This window comes from Macaca nemestrina, chromosome 5 (genome assembly GCF_043159975.1).
Source record: "Macaca nemestrina isolate mMacNem1 chromosome 5, mMacNem.hap1, whole genome shotgun sequence".
NCBI lineage: Eukaryota > Metazoa > Chordata > Mammalia > Primates > Cercopithecidae > Macaca > Macaca nemestrina.
The window spans coordinates 107,214,713-107,236,210 of record NC_092129.1 but is presented as its reverse complement, the minus strand read 5'-3'; the positions used below and the strand labels follow the sequence as shown (position 1 = coordinate 107,236,210).

The following is a 21,498-nucleotide window of genomic DNA, read 5'->3' as shown; positions in this document are numbered from 1 at the left end:
AAGTGTAATTACAAGTCTAAGATTACAATTTTAAGTAGACAGTAGAGCGGAGACTCGAAAGTAGTAGTCCAATTTAGCAATTTCAAAGGAAATCTGACAAAGGTTCCTAAGCATGGTATCCTTCATGTGTTGTTTAAACAAACATTTTTTCTTTCTGGGGGTGAGGGTTGGGGGGCAAATAGGACTGATCAACCCTTGACCCTATTATTTATCAATGTTGTCACATTTACAGTTAGTAGATCTCTAAAATAATCTTTGGGGACAGTTGAAGCTTATAAAGCTCTGAAAACCAAAGAAAAAATAGCAATCATATTTAGGATGCCTGTGTGTCCTATATAACACATTCCATTGTGAATATGGCAAGACAATATTAATTTTCTTGGTATAAGGCATCTGTTTAACTCCAAAGTGACTTTTATATGGAGAAAATGAAAGTACATTTCAATCATATCAAAAAAAAGAAAACGATATTATTTGTATTAACCATTTGTTTACGAAAGGAGGCATTAAAAGAATCCGCTTTACTCATGAACCGGTTAGAAAGGTGCCTCTAACCTCATCAATTAAAAGGCAATTCTCTATTAATGGATGCTCAGACAATAAACACCCATACCTATAAACTGCAGACTAGGTTTTCCAAGACCAGGCTTCCAAACAGTTGATGATATAAAACAGGAAAATATTTTACTTTCTCTATATTAACTAAAAATATCCTAGCTGGTTTTAAAATGTATGGTATGATTAACTAAGCCAATCAAAAGAAAAGAATTTTATCTTTTTAAACAAGGGCCAAAGTATTTATGAGTAAGAATTCTCAAGGACAAAATTTTAAATGAAAGCACTATTTGAATATTCACATCTACTAGAAAGCAATGAGGCTTATCTTCAAAAATGAAAAGAAAATACCCTCTCTAACCAAATGAAAGGTATATGAGACTATCATAAAATTAAATGCCCTGCATAGCAAGAAAATGTGTCAACATGAAATTTAATACTACATATAGCTTTTGCTAGCTAGCACTTACTGCAGTTGTAGTAAAATAATTACAAAAGAGTGAAATTAATAAGTAATGACAAATTACCAAAATAAGTGCATTTTGGATGAAGTATTCCTCTCATAAAATCAAGTATGCTTGTTATGCATTATTTTGGACATATATAAAGACCACATAAAGCTCATACACACTAAATATCAATAAGGTTTAGTCGAGATAATCTATGAGACAGTATTTCCCAATAACTGTGAAAGCTTCAAAAAGAATAAGAGGACTAAAAAGAAAAGAAATAAAGGTATATTCAGCAATTATTGTATTTTGTTTTATTTTTAAAAGGAGATGGGAGAATCGGATGTGTTAAAATAGTGACTCTCTTATTAGAAAATTCTCATACTGACTAAAGAATTCTGTAAATCCTACCAATACATGAGTAGTATAAACTTGTTAGGCATTTAGAGATTTATACTGAACTTTAAAGAAATTAAATGATACAAAAATTTATGAGCTAAGAGCTCTGATGAGGACAGACTCATTAAGGAAAGAATACTAATACCTTTTCAGAGGGAGGGTACTATATACAAGTAACGTAATTTTCGTGAAGCAGAGAGATGAATGATTAGACAGAGGAATGAGATTGAAGACCCAAGACATCTCTCCATCAGTAATAGGTAAATCACCTACTCTCTGTGGAATGATGGAGATAAATGATCACTAGAGTCCAGTTCTAAAATCCTACCATCTGAGGTTCGGAAAGGTATGTTGGAAAAAACTGGACAAATCCGGAGATGAAGTATATTAAAAGCAGAATGCATACTAAAATTCAGGGTCTAAATTATATCAATCGTGAAGAATATATAGAGAGTGAATATGAGAAGTATACGCTTCTAGAAAAAAAACCTTAACACAAAGGAGGAAGGTTAAAAACTATGGGTTATCTTAGGCAGAACCATCCTCTTCTAGAGTTATTTCAATTCTATTAGCAGGGTCAGTTTGTCTTGTTTTTTTTTTTTAAACATATCAGTGATTAAAAGCATCTTACCTAGGAAATACTCCAAAATTTAAAATTATGCATCTTTTAAAATATCCTAATTTTATGAAATGGACTCATATACCAAGAATGAAAAGAGCTGATAAATGGAATTTATGCTAAGAATAACCCTTAAGAAGTCCTTCCTTATGTATTAAAAAAACTTTTAGATTAGAGCTTGCTAACATAGGGGAAAATATGTACACTAGATACAGAAGAGACTCAGATGTATATCTGAAGTAAGTGTTGGATCCTGGCCAACATGGTGAAACCCTGTCTCTACTACAAATACAAAAATTAGCTGGGTGTGGTGGTGCTCGCCTGTAGATCCAGCTACTTGGGAGGCTGAGGCAGGCAGGTGAATCGCCTGAACCCGGGAGGCGGAGGTAGCAGCGAGTAGAGATTGTGCCACTGCACTCCAGCCTGGTGACAGAACGAGACTCCGTCTCAAAAAATAAATAAATAAATAAAGCATTGGCTATCTTCTCATCATTACTACAGTCATTATATAAACAAAGACGACCTTAAAAGAAACTATCCAAATTCCAACAGTTCAAGTGTTATCAAATTACTTTAAAATATTGTTACTGCATGGCTATTTTAATATTGAAAGTTCTTTAACTTACGCCAACATAAAAAAGAAAACTGCTGGACCTGACTTGATAAAATCAGATCAGATTATTATATAAAATGAAAAAAATATATATTATATAAAAGTGATTCTGAAAAATCAGCTCTAGATTTTCATCAAAAGAAAAATATTACCAAAATAAATATCTTCAAATTTAACTGCATTTTGTACCAATATTCTGATTTGTCTGGGGAGATCAGTACTATTGATAAAGCCTTCCTTGTGGTTTATTTTCTTTTGGTCTTTTTGGCATATTAGCATGGTGTGTCTTCCTTGACACACTCTCTAGGGATTGTGACCCCTTTTCCATTCTGCTAAATATATGAGTATTTCCCAAAGTTTACTTCTAAGCCTTCTGCACTTCCTTGTCCTGTCTCCATGAGGAAGTAAACTATATTCTATAGGAAACACTTCAATATTTTCTTCTTTTTACTCCTAGTCCCTCTAAGTAGTCTATCTCCAAGTGCCAGCTGGCCATTTCCACATAGGTAGTTCAACATAATAAACATTATTACAAATGAACTGAAAAAAGAAGTCAGTTCTCCCTTATGTCTTTCCTATTTCCATTAATAAAACCATTGTTCTCAAGGTCACCCGGGCTTAACACTCTATAAACCCATTTATTAAATCTTTCCTCCCTGTCACCCTATAGCCCAAATCCCCATATAGTCACAAAACACCAAGTCATTTATGCATTTTTTTCTTTACAAATTTCCTACCACCTACCCTATAATTTTTCATGACTAATTAAAGTAGTTTTCCTCACACTTATTCAATTTCATACCTGAAATAGTACTACTGGCAACCAAATTATTTTTCTCTTAGCTTCTTGACCATCCTATAAAATAATTTACCAAAGTCCCCACAAGGTTCATAGGTATTTATGCCTATGAGATCATTTGAAGTCACTGACAGTTCTTCTCAATTTGTTTTTTGTCATTATTTCCAAAATCTATTGCAATAAAGCTTTCTAAATAACTATGAACATGTCTTCACATTCAGCTTTTTATAATATTTCTCCTGTTTATAAAATTCATTCTCTTTCTTACTGACTCGATTCCTATTTATCTTTCAAGGCATAGTTTCAATTCCTCCTCCTCAACAAAATGTCTCCGATCGTCCACCCTGACGTGATCCCTACATCTTAAGATACAGCAATTGTCTTTTCTCATTTGTCATGCTACCATTTGAAATTATTTATCAATATTTATCTCTTAAGGTATATTTTGTATATTTTATCTCCCCAACTTAACTGTAGTCTGACTAAAAATAAAGACCATGTCTTATTTCTCCCTTGCGGTCCTCATATTTTGTGCTTAACACAAAATAAAACACTCAAATAATAAAATACTCAAATATTTGTTAAAATGTTTTCATCTGCATGTTTATATTCTATATAATTTCATATACTTTCTCTTATAACTATCAAATCTCAAATACCCTTGTGATAGCAAGTCATGGACTATGTCAAAGAATTACTACATAAAAGTAATTCACCAAATATAATGCAGTACAAGAAGCTGGAGAGACAAAGTCACATTCATGGTAACAGATTAACATGCCTTTGGTACCAATATATATATATATATATATATATATATCTAAGAGATATAATCAAAAGAATCCTAAAACCTGAAAGAAAGTGATAATAACTAGTGTATAAGAAGACCGAAGGTACTTCCTTACCCAAAGAAGCTGAAACATAGACTGGAAGCATCAGAGAGTCCTTTTAACACAGAGAGTATAAATATAGGACATTATATCTTGTTAGATGATGATAGGAAGAAAGAAGGAAGGAAAGAAGGGAGGGAGGAAGGGAGGGAGGGAGGGACGGGAGAGGGAGAAAAGAAAAGAAAGAAAGAGAAAGAGAGAGACTCTTCTCCTGATTCATAAGAGATAACACAATACGAGATGTATCTATTTTGAGCTTCTCTTTCTCCCTTTCCTAGATATATACAGCTACAATTATCTAAAACTATAAAGTACAGGTCACACTGAGAACATGTTAACATCAGAAGAAGTATGCATGTACAAAAATTCTGGGTGGTAGATTGGCAGCCTCTGCTCGTTTGGAACGTTGCAAGGAGAAATATATTGTTCTGGATTAGTGGACACTGGAACTTTTTTTAAAAAAAATCTCTTAAGTAAAAGAAAGGTTAAGAGAACAATTATAAAAATAAGGAAAACTTTAATCAAATAAAAACGTTTTTGGAATTTACCCATGAAACAACAAAAGTAAAGCAAAAATCAAATTCAGTAAAACTGCTTTCTATCAAGAGACATACTGTACTCTTTGATTAAAATCAAAACCAGACAGGAGGCAACAAACTACAGCTTTGAGTAACATGACAGAAATAGAAAGATATGGAAAGAGAGAGACACAGCTAGGGCTATAGAGAAAAGAAAGAGTAAGAGAAATAAAGCAAAACCGCGAGAAACATGAGGAAAGCTACTAAAAACATGGGGTCTACAAATTCAACTCCAAGCATCTTTTATTTACTATTTAATATTCAAATGGCCTCGTACTAAGAAATGTGAAAAGTCTCTTTATCTTTTCAAATTAATTTAATATTCATTTAAACTCATAGTTAAAACTTAGCTGTCCTGTGATAATTTAATGGGGAAAAAAAGACCATAAAACAATTTATATTTAGGAACATTTAAGGTTATAATTAACTTCTAAACCTGGCGACCTCTTTCATACAAGGCCCTCAGCTTCAGTCCTGAGAGTTACACACATTTTCAAGCTATTTCTGGGAATTATTTATCTGCCTTTTAGCATTTATGGGAGTATAGAGACTTTAGAGTCTAGAACAACTCTCATCAAAACAAAACTATTCTGATGTTTACCTCCTGCCAATGCCAAACAAATGTGGGCTAAGTTATACCCAAGTATTATAGTTTGGAATATTCTTAATATACACTACTTGCTTCAGGAAAATATCCAAATATATACTACATTTCCTCTGAATACTCAAGTTATGTAAGGACTGTTCAGTTGATTCGTAAAGAAATAACTGATAAAAGTACTGAAGGCCTAGAATTTAGTTTGTTTGTTTTTAAAGAATAAAGTTGTCTCATAATTTTCTCTACAAAATTCTCTTTGGCTTCTTCTCCTGTTCATTTAAAAAAAGAAAAACAACAGCAACAAAAAGAACTACAAAGGCTTTTCCAATAAGGGTTTTTAAAAGTTTTTAGTTAAAGATGAGACAACAGAAACGGTAGGGGGAGTACAAGCTACATGTACTGTGTGTATTCCATTTCATGCCCTATGTTAGCCTCTTTTAAAACATTATCTCACGTGTCATATACTACTTATAAGCAGCAAAAACAAACCCAGAACCCACTCCCCAACTGCTTTTATCACTGAGATCCTCTATTAGGAGGAAAGTTAGCAGTAAAAATAAGAAAAATAAACTCATCAGTTTTTCTGGAGAATACCACTTTGAAAGTTGAGAATCCATTTCAAGATTTCAGAATGAAGTAAATTATTTAAACATAAAAGAACTAAATATCTTTATCTAAATTCCCAATCTCAAACTCTTTAATTTGCTGAAAAATTTAGATGGTCCCAAAAGAAAGCACAAGAAATTTTTAAAAGTATAAGGCATGGCTTGAAACAGAAAAAAACAGAATATTTATTAGAATGATGACGATCAGTGCAATATTAAATGTTAATGTTTTATAATCTTATAATATTTAAAAATTATTAAATTTAATTACTATGTATCAGGCATTTGAAAGTTCACCTTTTCACTTGAAAGGTTTTTTAACATTACAGGATTTTTGGCTATTTCTAAAATTTCAAAAAAAGAATTTACATTTTCATAATTGCACAAAAAAAAGCGGTAAAATGCTGATGAATACAAAATACTAAATTATATGTTACATGATTTCCATTATCTTTTGCAAAGATACTATAAATTTCCAATGGAAAATTCAATTATTATTCAAAAAGCAGGAGAAATATTATTCTTAAAATGTACTTAATAAAAACCAGTATTTAAGAAATGTATACATAAAACTGTTATTCTAAAGGTATAGTCTACATTCCTTATTTTCCAGCTATAGGTGGAATGGTGAGTTTACTTATCTGTTTTATAAACTTCAGTTTTAACGGTCACATGAAATATTAATTGATCTTAACAATACTTCACATAACTTTCACCATTTCTAGTCAAAAAAAGGAGTATTCCACCAGAATTATTCATCCTCTAATAGACCAAAGCACTATATATGACTAGACCCTTCACATGGTGCTCAAAAAACATTTACTAAACTGAACTTGTGATTACTACTACAACTTAACATCAGGGATTAAATTTGTATGCAATCAAGTATCGTGGTATTTTAGTAACTGAAAAACTTACTGATTAGCTACATAGAGCCAAACGGCTATAATTATAGCCAAAACTCAACATTCATAATAGCAAGCAGTGAGAACACAGGCCCTCCCTCGAATTGTTTTTTATTTTCTTAATAGCAATGCTGGATGCTTTATCTTCCATTTGTCCATAAATAAAACAAGCAATGAAAAGAACAAAAGAGTGAAGAGCAAAAAGAATTAGGGCAATTAGATAACTCATAAAAGACAGACAGGAAAAAAATCAAGTTAAAGAGTAAGATGTCAAAAGATCCACTCAGATTTATTACCATTATGAAAACATTTCTTCATGGACATATTACTAGCTGAGTATAGTTAAAAGTTAGCTATGCAATAACATTGACAAAAGCTCAAAAAGCCAAACATGACTAGATTTGAGTACAGCCAGAATCATGGGTTTATGCTCCAACGGTCCGCATAATAGCTGTGTGAACTCAGTAAATTTGGGCAAAGCACTTCATCTCTATAATGTACAGTTTCTCCATTCCTAAGACCAAGAGTAATAAAATCTATCTTGACCATCTTACAAGGTTTTCATGGGACCCAAAGGAGGTAAAATATGTGGGAGCATTTTGGAAACCATTAAACATCATACAAAAAATTAAAGGTAGTATCTTTATTTTAATGAGATTAACGGTGGCTCACTTTCTGTTTTTTTAAATGCAGGATATATTTTTTAAACTTTTGGTTTATGTTTTGCTCACTCTCTGCAATTCTATGAATACTATCCAATTCAACTTATTACATATATTTGTTTCTTCTGCCCTCTTTAGAGGTTTTCCTATCTCTTATCCATAAAAAGAACCAGAAAATTATCCTCATCTAATACTCTTATTTAACAATAAACAATTTCTAAGGCAGTAATGTAACCAATCCCTCAGCTAATTTTCAAAAATAACAATATATTACGGTTGACTTCTACTCCTGGTTACATTACTAATTTTTAATGGTCTAAGGGCAAATCACTTAACTCTCAAGGTACTGCAGTTTTTATATCTACTGAAAAGGTAGAATATTAGTGTGACCAACTTACCTGATAAGGGAAAATTCACCTTTATAACTGAAAAGTTAAAGCAGTATTCAATTATGAGAGAAAAGTTTCCCTCCAAACAGTCTACCAATACAATAATGCCCTTTGGAAATGCAAAACTACTAAAATGAAGCCACTAGTATATGCATAGCCCACATATTATTTTTTTTAAGCTATAAAGACAAATTGAGAAATGACTAATTTCCTTATTCAACAGATATTCCAAAAAGGAGCAAATTAGAAACACAAGGATAGAAAAGAAGAAAATATTTTTTAGTAGCATATTTACCGGTGGTTTTTAAAAAAAATCTCAATACAATCACAAAGGAAATCCATCAATCACTAACAAGTGCACACCAAATAATTAACACTGTTTCCCAGAAATAGAGGGTTTCACAAACCTTATTTCTTACCAACGTACACTAAGGCACAGCCTTAAAAATAGCTAAAGTTATTTCCCTCACTAAAAAATCTGCTATTATATCTGCTTACTCACGACATAGAAATAACTTTACTCTGATTCTCAATCAAGCATAGCATCACATCCAGTTTTTTCACAAACCATATTTCACAAATAACTGTTTTGTAAAATAATTTATTTCGCAAAATAATTCTGACCACATGTACTAATTGTATTGTTTTATGGTTCATTACTAAAGGTTTCTATAATTGGTTTTTTTAAAAAATTTAAACATGCTGAAATAGTGGAAAGAGTTTTTTTTCTTCTGTTCTTTGTTGAAAGGTATCTCTAATATACAGGAAGTAGACATAAAAAAAATATGACTACACAAACTACAGTAGTTGAGGAGACCTTTATACTTCATACAGTAAGTGGAAACACTGCTCAGTAAGTTGTATGCGACATATTAAAACACTGTAATTCAAATACTCAGCAAATTATGTTAAAATCTAAGAAACAAAATGTGGAGAGAAAGGGGTATAAACTCAAATATTTAATATACTACCACTTGATTAAAAGCAAGAAATGCCTGATTCTTTGGCTTTAATTTTAAAATCAGTGTACTTGAGTCAAATTCTATTGTGCTAGAACACTATTAAAGAAGTACAATAATACAATGTATTTATTTATAATTTCTTCATATGGTTTTCCAAATATTTTTTTTTCTCTACATTGTATCTTCATACTTGTGAATTTCCAAAGTTTCACTGCTAAAACTGTATCAGTTATCACAATATACAGGCACTGTAATATGCACAATTAATTTTCTTTTAAATTCAGCATGTCAATAAAGGTGTGAAATAAATCATTCTTTATTGATGGGAATTTAAAGTCAAAATAATGAACCAATTTTTAAATGGATTTCCTTTGTGATATGCAGAGTACCTTTGTCAAAAAATTTCCAAATCTTTAGCAGGTATAAAATGAAGAGAATGATAATTACCATATTGAAATAAGATCGTATTTTGACTCCTCTTGCCAGATCCCACACTATCACATTCCCATCATGACCAGCAGAAAAGAGAACTCTAGGATCGAACGGGTGTGGTTCAAGAACAAATACCTCATCTTCATGACCCTGGAATATTTTTGAAGTGTCAAGGAATCATAGATATTAAAAAAGAAAGAAAAACAAACATAATGAAATACCAATATGGCACTATTTCTAGAAATGGAGTTTTAAGAAGTATTAAATTGGCAAAACTATTCAAATTTGTCATATATAAATAATAATGAAACTGAGCTAATATCATTGTCCAGGGCTTGGTGGATGGATCTTTTCATATTAAAAAAAAAAAACAGCAAATATCTACTATATATTTCCAAGCCAAACCTGTTTAACTGCATTATTAAAATTATTCATAGTCACTCACAAAGCAGTTACCCCAGCAAGCAAGAGATTTTAGTTAACATAAAAGACTTTATTCCTCAATGAGAATGTTTCATTCTATAGTCAGCTTCAGTTATATCAAATAAAGATTAGAATTTTTTCTCACCATCAGGACATGAATTAGTTGACCAGTGTAAGAATTCCAAACTTTCAGAGTCATGTTATTAACTGCAGTTATAACTGTATTGTCATGTCGATCCCAAGCTACCATAGTAACCTTCATTTTTGTGATTTTATCTTCTATTCCTTGAAGGTTTTGGCTGAAAGCGAGGAAGTATTTTACACTGACTATTAAAATACTGACACAACAAAAACCAAAACATATAATCTATAATTTGTATTTATATTCACTAACATAATAACTGTCACTTAACAGTAACTGAGAAGTTTGAATCAACATGGAATGAGGGTAAAAATCTCTGCACCAAGTCAGGAAATCCATGATTTCCAGAATTCTAGCACTTCGAAGCCATTAGTAACAGATGATCTTGCATAAATATCACTGCTATAACACTATCTAGATCCAGGAATTCTGTGCCATGCTGCTCACTCTCCACCTTTTACTGTTGCTGTCATCCCCTGCTGACTGTTCTGCTTTCCCATCCGAGATGACTACACACAAATACAAGTGGAGAAAAACATTAAAAGCAAAATAACAGTTACAACACGCAGTATAATTTATCTTGGCTGAAGAAACCATTGGACATAAAATATTGTCCCTCTGTGACAAATGAAACATAATATGTTCTAGTTTCTGAAAAAAATATTTAGAGTTAAAACTATTATTACAGTACTTTTATCATCCCCTTAAAAAAATTAATTCAGTAAATGTCCTCAAATATGCCAATGAATCATTTCATAAAAATCTACACTGCTCATCTCCAATTGTACCTCTAGTTATTGCAGAAAAGTAGTAATTTTAACATGACATATAATTTTATAGGCTGAGAGTCACCAACCTGCACTATAATATACTTTAAATAATCAATATCTACAGAATATTTCAAATTTGACCTCTTACCCTGCTGGACGAGTAGCCATATCCAACAAAATGCTCTTCCATTCTCTTCGTTTAAATTGCCAAATACGTGCTGTCCCATCACGGCTCCCACTTACAAACCTATATTAAAAGGAATCAATCCCCCAAAGAGAAATCATACATGCTTTACCAAAATGCACTTTTTCCTGAGATCTCATTTAAAAAGATAGCATTCATCTTTACTTATGCAGCATTCTAGTAACTTCTGAAACTTTATGGGCTTTTTAGAATTTTATATGCAAACGTTCCAATTTTCATGGCTAGGTCACAAAAATAACATTTGACAAAGTGATTCAAGGTCACTATGTACTACCCTAGAAATAAAATCGACATTTTCCAAGGAAAAAACAACGATTTTCTTCTCAATATTAAAGAATCTGACTTATTCTACTCAAGGTATTAGAAGTAGCTTTATTTCCTTTTATAACAAGAACATGGGAAAATTTATACATCATCAATAAACAGGTCTGCCTCAAATATTATACTGTGACATATTTTCAATCTATACCAAAAGCTTCTCTACATTTTGAAACATATATGGAATATACAGGGTAATTTAAAAAGCAGTTATTACTAAAAGTGTCCAAGGATACCAACATTATTACAAATAAGATAAAGACTTGTGCCTATGCACGTGAAGGCTTTATTCACTTTTAAGTATAACTGGTCAAGATCTTTATTTTAGGTAGGTGATCATTTCCTATACAACTTCAAATAAAATCTGATGACTAAAATTGTCTTTATTTCATAATTTTAAAATTAGAATTAAATTAGACAAATATTTTACCTGTTACTAGTGTTGGAAAACTGGATACTGTCAACTTTGTCCTATATATAAACAAATAAAAAAGTGGGTGCTGAATATAAACTCTTAGACTCACATAAACTATACTCATCTAATTCTTTTCACCAATACTTACAGTATGAAACTCCAATTCTGATATTTTCTCTGGCTGACCTGATCCAAAAAAATAAACCCGAATAATATGATCTGTGCTTCCCGTCGCCAGAAACATTCCACCTATGAAGAATAACAGCAATTATTTAGAAGTAAAACATAACTTCAAAATCTCTGAAAATTAGAAAATAAAATGTAAGCAAAATTACAATATATACTGAATTAATATGTTACTCCAAAACCATTCACATTTATCCTAAATATATAACACATCTAACTGGAATTTAAGAAAGAAGTTTATGAATATATCTTTGACTAGAATGAATTTTTCAATATTTCCAGAAGTAAAGCTTTGCTCAAAAAATAATTTCACTAAGTGATTATATAACCATACCATGTTAAAATTATCTGTCATCTTCACTAGAAAATATTTCTCTTGCAATTCCGCTGAAATTTTTCTCTTATTTCCCATGTGTCAAAATCTTACCAAACTTTCAAGGTCAACTCCCTCAGTAACTTTTCTTTACAAAGTTTGCAATCAAAGGAGGCTGGTCTCTTTAGAACTCCCCTAGGACTTTGTTTTGTAGCATATTCATTCTATCTTGCATTACAGTTACTTGTATGTGCACTGTACTCAAGAGTAATACTCTTCCACAGTATTGAAAATAATACTTGTATATAATAAAATATTTAAGTACTTTTGCTAAATGATCTACCGACTAACTCCTTAAAAACATCAAATTGTCTTTGAAAAAGGAGTAAAAATTCAGAGTATTCTGGATGCATGTATGATGCCTATATTTGTGTGATTACTACACGGAACACTGAATCCATGGCAGTGGCACTGGACATCTAGAAATTAGAAAATGAACATGTTTGGGATATTAGTATGGCAAAAACAGACTCACTTCACCAGTTTGCTATCCCTTATCTCAGGTAATACTCCTATCCACAATTATAAAATAAGCAGAAAAAGTAAAACTGAAAATAAAGGTAGGAGGAACAGGTATTAGACACAATTTGGATCTAATCATGTTTCATTTAATTTTCTTGTCAATTTACTACAAATAACCAGGTTTTTTTTTAATAACTTGTTTAAAAACACCCTAACATCCATTCAAAATGCTGCTGCATAAACACAAATCTGAATTGGAATCTTAGCACTGCTATACATTTTTTAAAGTGCAAATAAGAACAATATGCAGCGAATGAACTGATAAAGATGTACAAATATAAATCAAATGTATTTTACCTAACTATAGAATACCTTCAAAATCCATGAAAACATAAACCTGATTTAAAATACTGTTCTTACAATGAAACAAGTATTTAAACATTCATTCTTTAACAGGGTCGATTTTGAAACTATTTATTCTCTCCTACTAGAACATTATAGTCTTCTTAAAGAAAAACATTAGTCATGTGATTCTATAAACTAAACTCTTACATAACTGAAATACTTCTAAGCTAGTTTATATGATTCTTGGTTACTCATTAGCTCTGGCATATGTATAAGAACATGATTTATAATACAACAGTAAATATTTTCCTAAATATTATGCGCTCCACTAGAAGGTTTCTAAATGAACAACTTTAAGTGGAAAATTAGAATGGGGGAAACTTACCAGCACTAAAAGAAGAACAGATCATTTGAACTCCAGGCCGAGGGCGCTCTGTAAATTTTGCAGGTCTTGGGCTGTAATACAAAAAATAAACAATTAAAAAAATCCTAAAGGAACCAGTAGCACCAGAAATAATCTGTTTCAAAAACTAATCCCAGAAGGGCAAAATTAAGTAAGAAGCAACAGATGGCTCCCTTCCTAAAAACAACTTAGAAATCATTATGTGTCATAAATCAGCAGATCTTGTAGAAATTCGAGATACAGATTTTGTAGGACCTCCTCATTATACAACAATACGTACATGGAACAATCCCAAAGTCACTGTCATACCAGACATGCAGTTACTAGTTACACTTACTTCTAATCAAATTTAACATGTTCTCAGTTTTTCATACAGAATAGCAACGTACAAACATGTAAGGAATAAAGCTATTCGCAAACATGAATACAGTAGCAAAATAGGTGCTGTCTGTGCCTTATGTATATCATCAATAACTAAACTTTTTCAGTATTTTACATTTTTAATTAAATTTCTCCCTTCTTTGACCTACTAATGTGATAAAACATGTCCTTTAGGACCCCAAAAAGTAGGAATATTACATTTATCCTAGTGAAAATCTAAAGATAATGTGACTCTTACATCAACTATAATGAATACTCATTCAAAATAGCAGTCTACAGAAAATAAGTTACACTCAACTGTATTTATATAAATTACATAACTGTACTACAGATTACATTTTATATCAATACTACTGATATTAAATGTTTAATGTTACAGCCAACCAATTAGAGAAAATGAAGATTTTTATCATACTACCAGCTCTAATACATTTAACAATGTGTATGTAATGTTCCAATATACTGATTATATTTGAAGCCCTACTTACTGTTCATTTTGGCATAGTTCTTCTACACTATTTGAGGAAATGCAAAAATAATTAGAGCCTTAAGCCTATATAACTTTCAGAATCTACAACAAATTTAGCAGTTTTAGTTTTGTGATCATTTACTGGAAAAAAGTATATACATGAAACATTTCTGAGCTATAGGTTGGTGCAAAAATAACTGCAATTTTTGTCACGTTTAAAAAGTTTTTTACCATGAAAATAATGGCAAAAACTGCAATTATTTTTGTACCAATCTAATATATATTCTGAGCAATGAGAATTACCTTTTTTTACTGACACAGAATGCAACAAAATGTTAAGAATTTAAAAAGTAAGTTTGTAAATAGTTTTACATTAGTATTTACAACAAATTCTATTAATATTCACAGGTTCTAACAGCTGAGCAAAACAAATATCATTTAGAGAGACAGATATTAGAACATTCTTAAAACCTAAACGTTTATTCAGAGCAAAATTAAGTGTAATTTAAGTAAATTAATCTGAATTATGAAGGCAACTAAATACATTGCTTTCATTACTATCTTAAGGATTGTAGCTCTAGATTTTTGCTAATTTTTGGTACATCTGCTCACATAAGCTCCAAGCAACCGTTTACCTGAAACTCATTACAAAAATATGCAAATAGTCTTAGAGATTACCATTTTTTAAAAGATTTTTATTTTAGAAAGGAAATCAGTATATCGAAGAGATATCTGCACTCCCATGTTTGCTGTAACACTGTTCACAATAGAGAAGATTTGTGTTTTTTTTGTTTTGTTAGGTAGAGTCTCAGTCTGTGGCTCAGGCTGGAGTGCAGTGGCGCAATCTCAGCTCATTGCAACCTCTGCCTCCCGGGTTCAAACGATTCTCCTGCCTCAACTTAAAATTTTTTAAGTTAAATTACAGCCAAATGACAACAGCAATGAAATTATATTTTAAAATATTAAATTAGTGTGACAATGTAAGTAATTATGTGTTTAATTTGTTTACTTGTTTAGGTTTAAAGCTAATCAGTAATGTTAGTTTAATGGAAAATATGCACACATAGACGCTTTGGAACCCGATGGACCACCATTTGAGTCTTTGTCATTGTTAATGTTACTTATTTTTAGATACTTTTTTTAGACACTTCTCTTTACACACTGGTGAATTATTTTGATTAACCAATAAATTTAATAAAGCACTATAAGTTACTTTGTTATTGGAGACAGAGTCTCATTCTGTCACCCAGGACGAAGTGCAGTGACACTATCTCAACTCACTACAACCTCTGCCTCCCAGGTTCAAGTGATTCTCATGCCTCAGCCTCTCAAGTAGCTAGGATTACAGGTATGCACCACCATGCCCGGCTAATTCTTATATTTTCAGTAGAGACAGGAGTTTTACCATGTTGGCCAGGCTGGTCTCAAACTCCTGACCTCAGGTCATCTGCCCGCCTTGGCCTCCCAAAGTGCTGGGATTACAGGCATAAGCCAACACTCCCAGCCACAAGAGTGAAGATTTGGAGCAACCACAGGGTCCAACAACAGATGAATGGATAAAGAAAATGTGGTACTTACACACAATGGGGTACTATTCAGCCATAAAAAAGAATGAAATCCTATCATTTGTAACAACACAGATGGAACTGAAGGTTATTATGCTAAGTGAAATAAGGCAGGCACAGAAAGACAAACATCACATGTTCTCACTTATTTTTGGGATCTACAAATCAAAACAGTTGAATTCATGAGATAGTAGAGGATGGCTATTATAGGCTGGGAAAGGTAGTGGGAGGAAGGGGAGGGAGGTGGGGATGGTTAATGAGTACAAAACTGATAGAATGAATGAATAAGGCCTAGTATTTGATAGCACAGCAGGTGACTATAATCAACAATAGTTATACATTTTTAAATGACTAAAGGAGTATAATTGGATAGTCTGTAAAACAAAGGATAAATGCTTGAAGGGATGGATACCCTCTTTAACACCATGTGATTATTATGCATTGCATGTCTGTATCAAAAGATCTCATGTACCCCATAAATATATACACCTATGTACCCACAAAAACTAAAATTGAAAAATAAACATTTTATATTTTTAAAGAGAAAAAACAAGTGGGTACCCATAATTTGTTTTTAGATGGATTATTTGAGGAAACATTTTTTAAAAGGGCCTTGGGCCGAGTTCAGTTTCTAGGTCTATCACTTATCAAGTGTGTGACCTTAGGCCAAGTTATCATTTCTGTACCTCAGTCTCCTCATCTGTAAAACAGGGGTAATTAACAGAACCTATCTCAGAGGTGCTGGGAGAATTAAATAAGTGTGATTCATGTAAAGTGCTTAGTACAGTGTCCAATATGCTCAATAAATATTAGTATTTTTATTAGGTTCAACAAGTTCTAGCCAATCCTTCAATGACTAACTGCCATTTAGTTTGGCACAGTGGTTAAAAGGGGTTTCTCATATTATACCTCTAGTAGTATTTAAATCCTGGCTCCAGTACCACCTGCTAACAATGTAACCTGCTGTGCCCCAGTTTTTTCCCTTATCTGCCCCAGAGATAATAACTGTACCTTTCTCAAAGGGTTATTTATAGGGATTGAGATAACAAATATGAAATGCTTAGTACTAGCTTGGCAGACTAAGTGCCTAATAATCACCAATAAAAATTCGTAATTATCATATTATACGCCTATTTTAGGATTCCTAGTCTCTTTACACCTAAGTCTAAATATACTTGGACAGCTTCCTCCTACCCAGAGACCTCTGGGGCTAGCTTATGGTTCAATTAGCCACTTCGACTACCCATTTAAGAAACAGCATCTTTACTGGAGAGTTGGTAATATACACATACAAGTGAATGTATAAAGATATTTGAGTTCCCAAAGTTGAACTGATTCATTCAACTAATGCAGATGCTGGGTTTCTAAAGTCATTTCCCCCAGCAGATTATACAAAAGCATTATAGCTAAATACAGTTTTTGCCTTTATTAATTAAATCCTATGTGACATAAACACAGTAGAAATCTATATCCTGTCAAATTTTTGGCAGTTTTCAACTATGTGTAAATACATAAAGAGAATAGGTGTTTCAAGGCTTATATCTAAAGAGCAATGGATTGTTCTTATTTTTATATTTTTAATGAGACAGGATCTTGGCCCTGTTGCCAAGGCTACAGTATAGTGGTGTGATCACAGCTCATTTCAGCCTCCAACTCCTGGGCTCAAGCAAGCCTCTCACCTCAGTCCCCTGAGTAGCTGGGACTGTAAGTGTGCACCACCATGTCTGGTGTTTGTTGTTGCTGTTGTTTGTTTGTTTGTTTGAATTTTTGTAGAGACAAGATCTTGCTCTGTTACTTAGGCTGGTCTCAAAGTTCTGAACTCAAGTGATCCTCCTTCCTTGACCTTCCAAAGTCCTGGAATTACAGGTATGAGCCACCGTGCCCAGCCACATTACTCATTCTTACGCCTGAACTCTGAATTTAAAAATTTTAAGGGACAATTTTAATACCAAGTAGGAAAGAATATTACTTATAAATAACCAGAAAAAACTTCAAAGTCCAAAAATAAAAAAAATTGCTAAGCTGTATACAACAGCTCTATGGAACACAATGCAAGCTATTAAAATAAATGTAAATATCTATGGTAAAATATTAAGAAAAAAACAAAATTATATATATTTTCCTAATTGTATCTATATAAAAACATTCATGGAGAAAAAATACTGTATTAGGGTAGTGGTTTATATGTGATTCTACATAAAGGTTCTGAAAAAAATCACTTATATGGAAAAGCTCACTTCTCAAGCATCCAGAAACATGAAATGTTATTGTACTTAGCAATATAATCCTCAAGAAGCATAAATAAGGTGTGAGCTTAATTCTGTAAAACATTTTCTGTTCCTATCCCAATTTGAACATTGCTAATCACTTTTTCTTCTCTAAAATAAGATAGAAAGAGAGAAAGGTATCCCAATCAGGTCCACAAGGAGGTTAAAAATATATGCAAGAAAACAACAATTAACAATTAACTATTGCTATTGTCCATATACATCAGTAAAATATTTCATCTTTTATCTATCGATAAAGACTTTAAATACGAGGGATGCAACTGAAGTGAAGTCAACTTGCTTTGTCCAAAGAACCATGTTTTAAATCACAATCTTTTTTCAAACGAAGTAGTTTTATTATGTTACTTGAGCTACCATGGCCCCCAAGCTGCCATAAAAACCACTCTACAAGAATGTTCATACACATGAAATTAAAGCAGCAGGCATTGCATTACAATCATCTAAACGCTACTGTTTTTAAAATAATAAAGGCATGCATATTTTATTAAATAACTTGGGTTGGCAATTTATACACAGAAGTCAGAGATAATTATTGAGATATACTTTCTAATCTGAATGACTTTCTACCTCGAGTGTCAGAAATGGCCATTTCAACACTGTGAAATCAACTGAATACACTACTTCCTTGTTCAAAGACTACCCATGGAGCAAATACACTATTTGCTCTCCCCACTACATCCACTTAAAAGATATGGTATAGAGGCCAGGCACGGTGGCTCACGAAACCCCATCTCTACTAAAAATACAAAAAACTTAGCCGGGCGTGGTGGCGGGCACCTGTAGTCCCACCTACTTGGGAGGCTAAGGCAGGAGAATGGTGTGAACCCGGGAGGCGGAGCTTGCAGTGGGCTGAGACACAGAGTGAGACTCCACCTCAAAAATAAATAAATAAACAAACAAATAAACAAAAGATACGGTATAGAAAGTATCAAAGGGCAGAAAAGTGCTCTAGGCCTGGCCTTGCCAATTTTTAAGCATTGTTTTAACTATGGGAAAGTCTTTCAACCTTTTCAGTGCCCTTAATCAAAAGATAATACTATCCAACCAACTTGTTTTGATAAACCAAAGTATTAACATGGGAGACTGCACAAACGCAAAATGCTATTATGGGGAGGGAGAGGAATACATCTATCTACCTTGATGCAGTTTAGAGAAACCTCAATGATTCTGTCTCCCTTTGTTTTCCTAGATCTAAAATAAAATCTCAAGTTTATAGATTCAGTAGCATCAATTATTAAAATTATTTTAAAGAACAGCATTAGCAATTCTTAAGATTATGTTCTCAGCATCAAAAGCAGCTATTAAAATATGCAGCACATAGAAAGGAGTGGTAATAAAATAGGTAAATTCTGAAGGAAAGAGCTATGATTAGGATAAAGAGAAAAAAAAATGTGAACATGAGAAAACTTTATTTGAAACATAGAAAAAGAGGGAGGTATAAAAACAAAACAGGTTAGTAAACAGCCAAAAGAGGATTTCTATTATTTACTCAAGGAGAAAAAGTAAATGCATTCCCATTGTCGACTACTTCATACTTTCGCAATTCCACTCATTAAATTAAACATATTTATTCTATGAAATAAAATAGAAACTGACTTTATTTTAAGGGTTCCAGCATCCCAGAGCCAAAAACAAATAGTGCCATCTGCCCCAGTAGAAGATAGATATCTCTTTGAGCCACTGCACAATGGTGAGAACTGAAAAGACAATCACAGAAAAAATATCTTTACAAGAGTGACATAGTCCAAATAAAATCTACTTTTTGCCATTCAAATAGCAACTAACAGTAACAGTTAGAAAATGGCAAGAATTTACCAAGGTTATGTTATTTAAAGTACATATATTTATAAAGAAAGCAGTCTTCATTTTAGTTGGCCTTATATACTGGATTACAAAAGTGATTATAAAAGTAACTTCTTAAAATTTAATAACCAAAAGCGACTTCATTAAATTTACTTTACATTATAACAACAACAAAAAAAATGTATAGGGATTAAGACAATTACCTGTAGTGATGTAATAGATGCACTATGGCCCTGAAGAACAGCCAAAGGTGCACAGGTTCGAAGACACCAGACTCGGATCATTTTATCACAACTTCCAGCTGCTATCATGGTATTCTCATAGTTTACAGCCATGTCTGATATTTCAGCAGCATGTCCTCTTAAGGTAGCTAATAACCTCCCATCATCTGTTGCCCATATTTTCACAAGACAGTCATCAGAACCCTTAAAGTAAGAACGGATATTAATAGAATTAACCCTATATATTTTAATTCAAAATCTTAACACTAATAAATCGTATCTGTTATATCCACTTCTGAACAAGTATATTTTTAAATACCAAAAAGTGTTAAATATTTGTGTTAGGAATCTTCCTCTACACAAAGCTCTTTATTAAATTAAATCACTGAAAAAGAGCACTTGTGTACTCACCAGCAAATAAGAGAAGTAGAATACTGACGATAATTAATATTTACCTTTGGTTCCCTATCTACTATCAAAGTACCCTCAATGTGGATTTCTGTAAAAGAATTTGAAATTCTGAAGTAAAAAAAAAAAAAAAAAATTATAGTTGCAAAACAAATGCAAGATACAATGGTGACTAATATTATCTATTTTGTTTTGTAATACAAAACTAAAAGTAAGCTTGTTTGGGGCTTTTTCTCTCAGGAAGCTAGGAGTTTCCTATCACTGATCTTCAGCTGAAAACATGACATCATCTATCAGAAAAAAAATTAACCTTATCTGTATGAAGTCAATAAAAATACATAAATTACTTATTTATTCTGCCATAGTAGTATAAGTCCAGAAAGAAATTGTAAAGGATATGGAGTTTCCTATGAATACCTATATTGACAAATGAACATTCCGATTTTATATAGCCAAAATAGAGATAGAACATTGAGACTTTATTTTTTATTATAAAAATTTTAAATATATAAGAAAGTAGAAAGAATAGTGTCATTAATCACCATATATCTACTTCCCAGATTCAAAACTTAATTTTTTGCCACATTTTCTAGTCTTTAACACAAGGTTAAAAGAGAAAACACACACTCTTGCAAAATTACTGAATATTTTACAGGATACAGTTTTACTAAGGGTTCATGTTAGAATGCTTAACGACCTTCCAATCTAATTCTTAAAGAAACACCTTCATATCTGACATTAGAAAGAACTCAAAAGGACCTACAGAGGCATATAATTCAGACAACTTTCTGCATCATACTGACAATAAATATAACATATAAATGTTTCCAAACACTGTATCAACAGAATATGTTAAATGCTGTATC

General features: G+C 32.2%; 1 protein-coding gene across 3 annotated transcripts in view; it reads right to left on the bottom strand.

Annotated features, from left to right (window-relative positions):
- Positions 1-21,498, bottom strand: part of PHI (pleckstrin homology domain interacting protein) — a 137,903-nt gene that overhangs the window by 65,140 nt on the left and 51,265 nt on the right. For all 3 annotated transcript variants that reach the window (XM_011767434.2, XM_011767433.2, XM_011767435.3), the window contains exons 8-15: positions 20,207-20,428; positions 19,797-19,897; positions 13,480-13,550; positions 11,877-11,977; positions 11,744-11,784; positions 10,939-11,037; positions 10,024-10,177; positions 9,471-9,605 (exon numbers count right to left, since the gene is read on the bottom strand). In XM_011767434.2, coding sequence (XP_011765736.1) covers positions 9,471-9,605; positions 10,024-10,177; positions 10,939-11,037; positions 11,744-11,784; positions 11,877-11,977; positions 13,480-13,550; positions 19,797-19,897; positions 20,207-20,428 — 924 coding nt within the window. The remainder of the gene's footprint in view (positions 1-9,470; positions 9,606-10,023; positions 10,178-10,938; positions 11,038-11,743; positions 11,785-11,876; positions 11,978-13,479; positions 13,551-19,796; positions 19,898-20,206; positions 20,429-21,498) is intronic.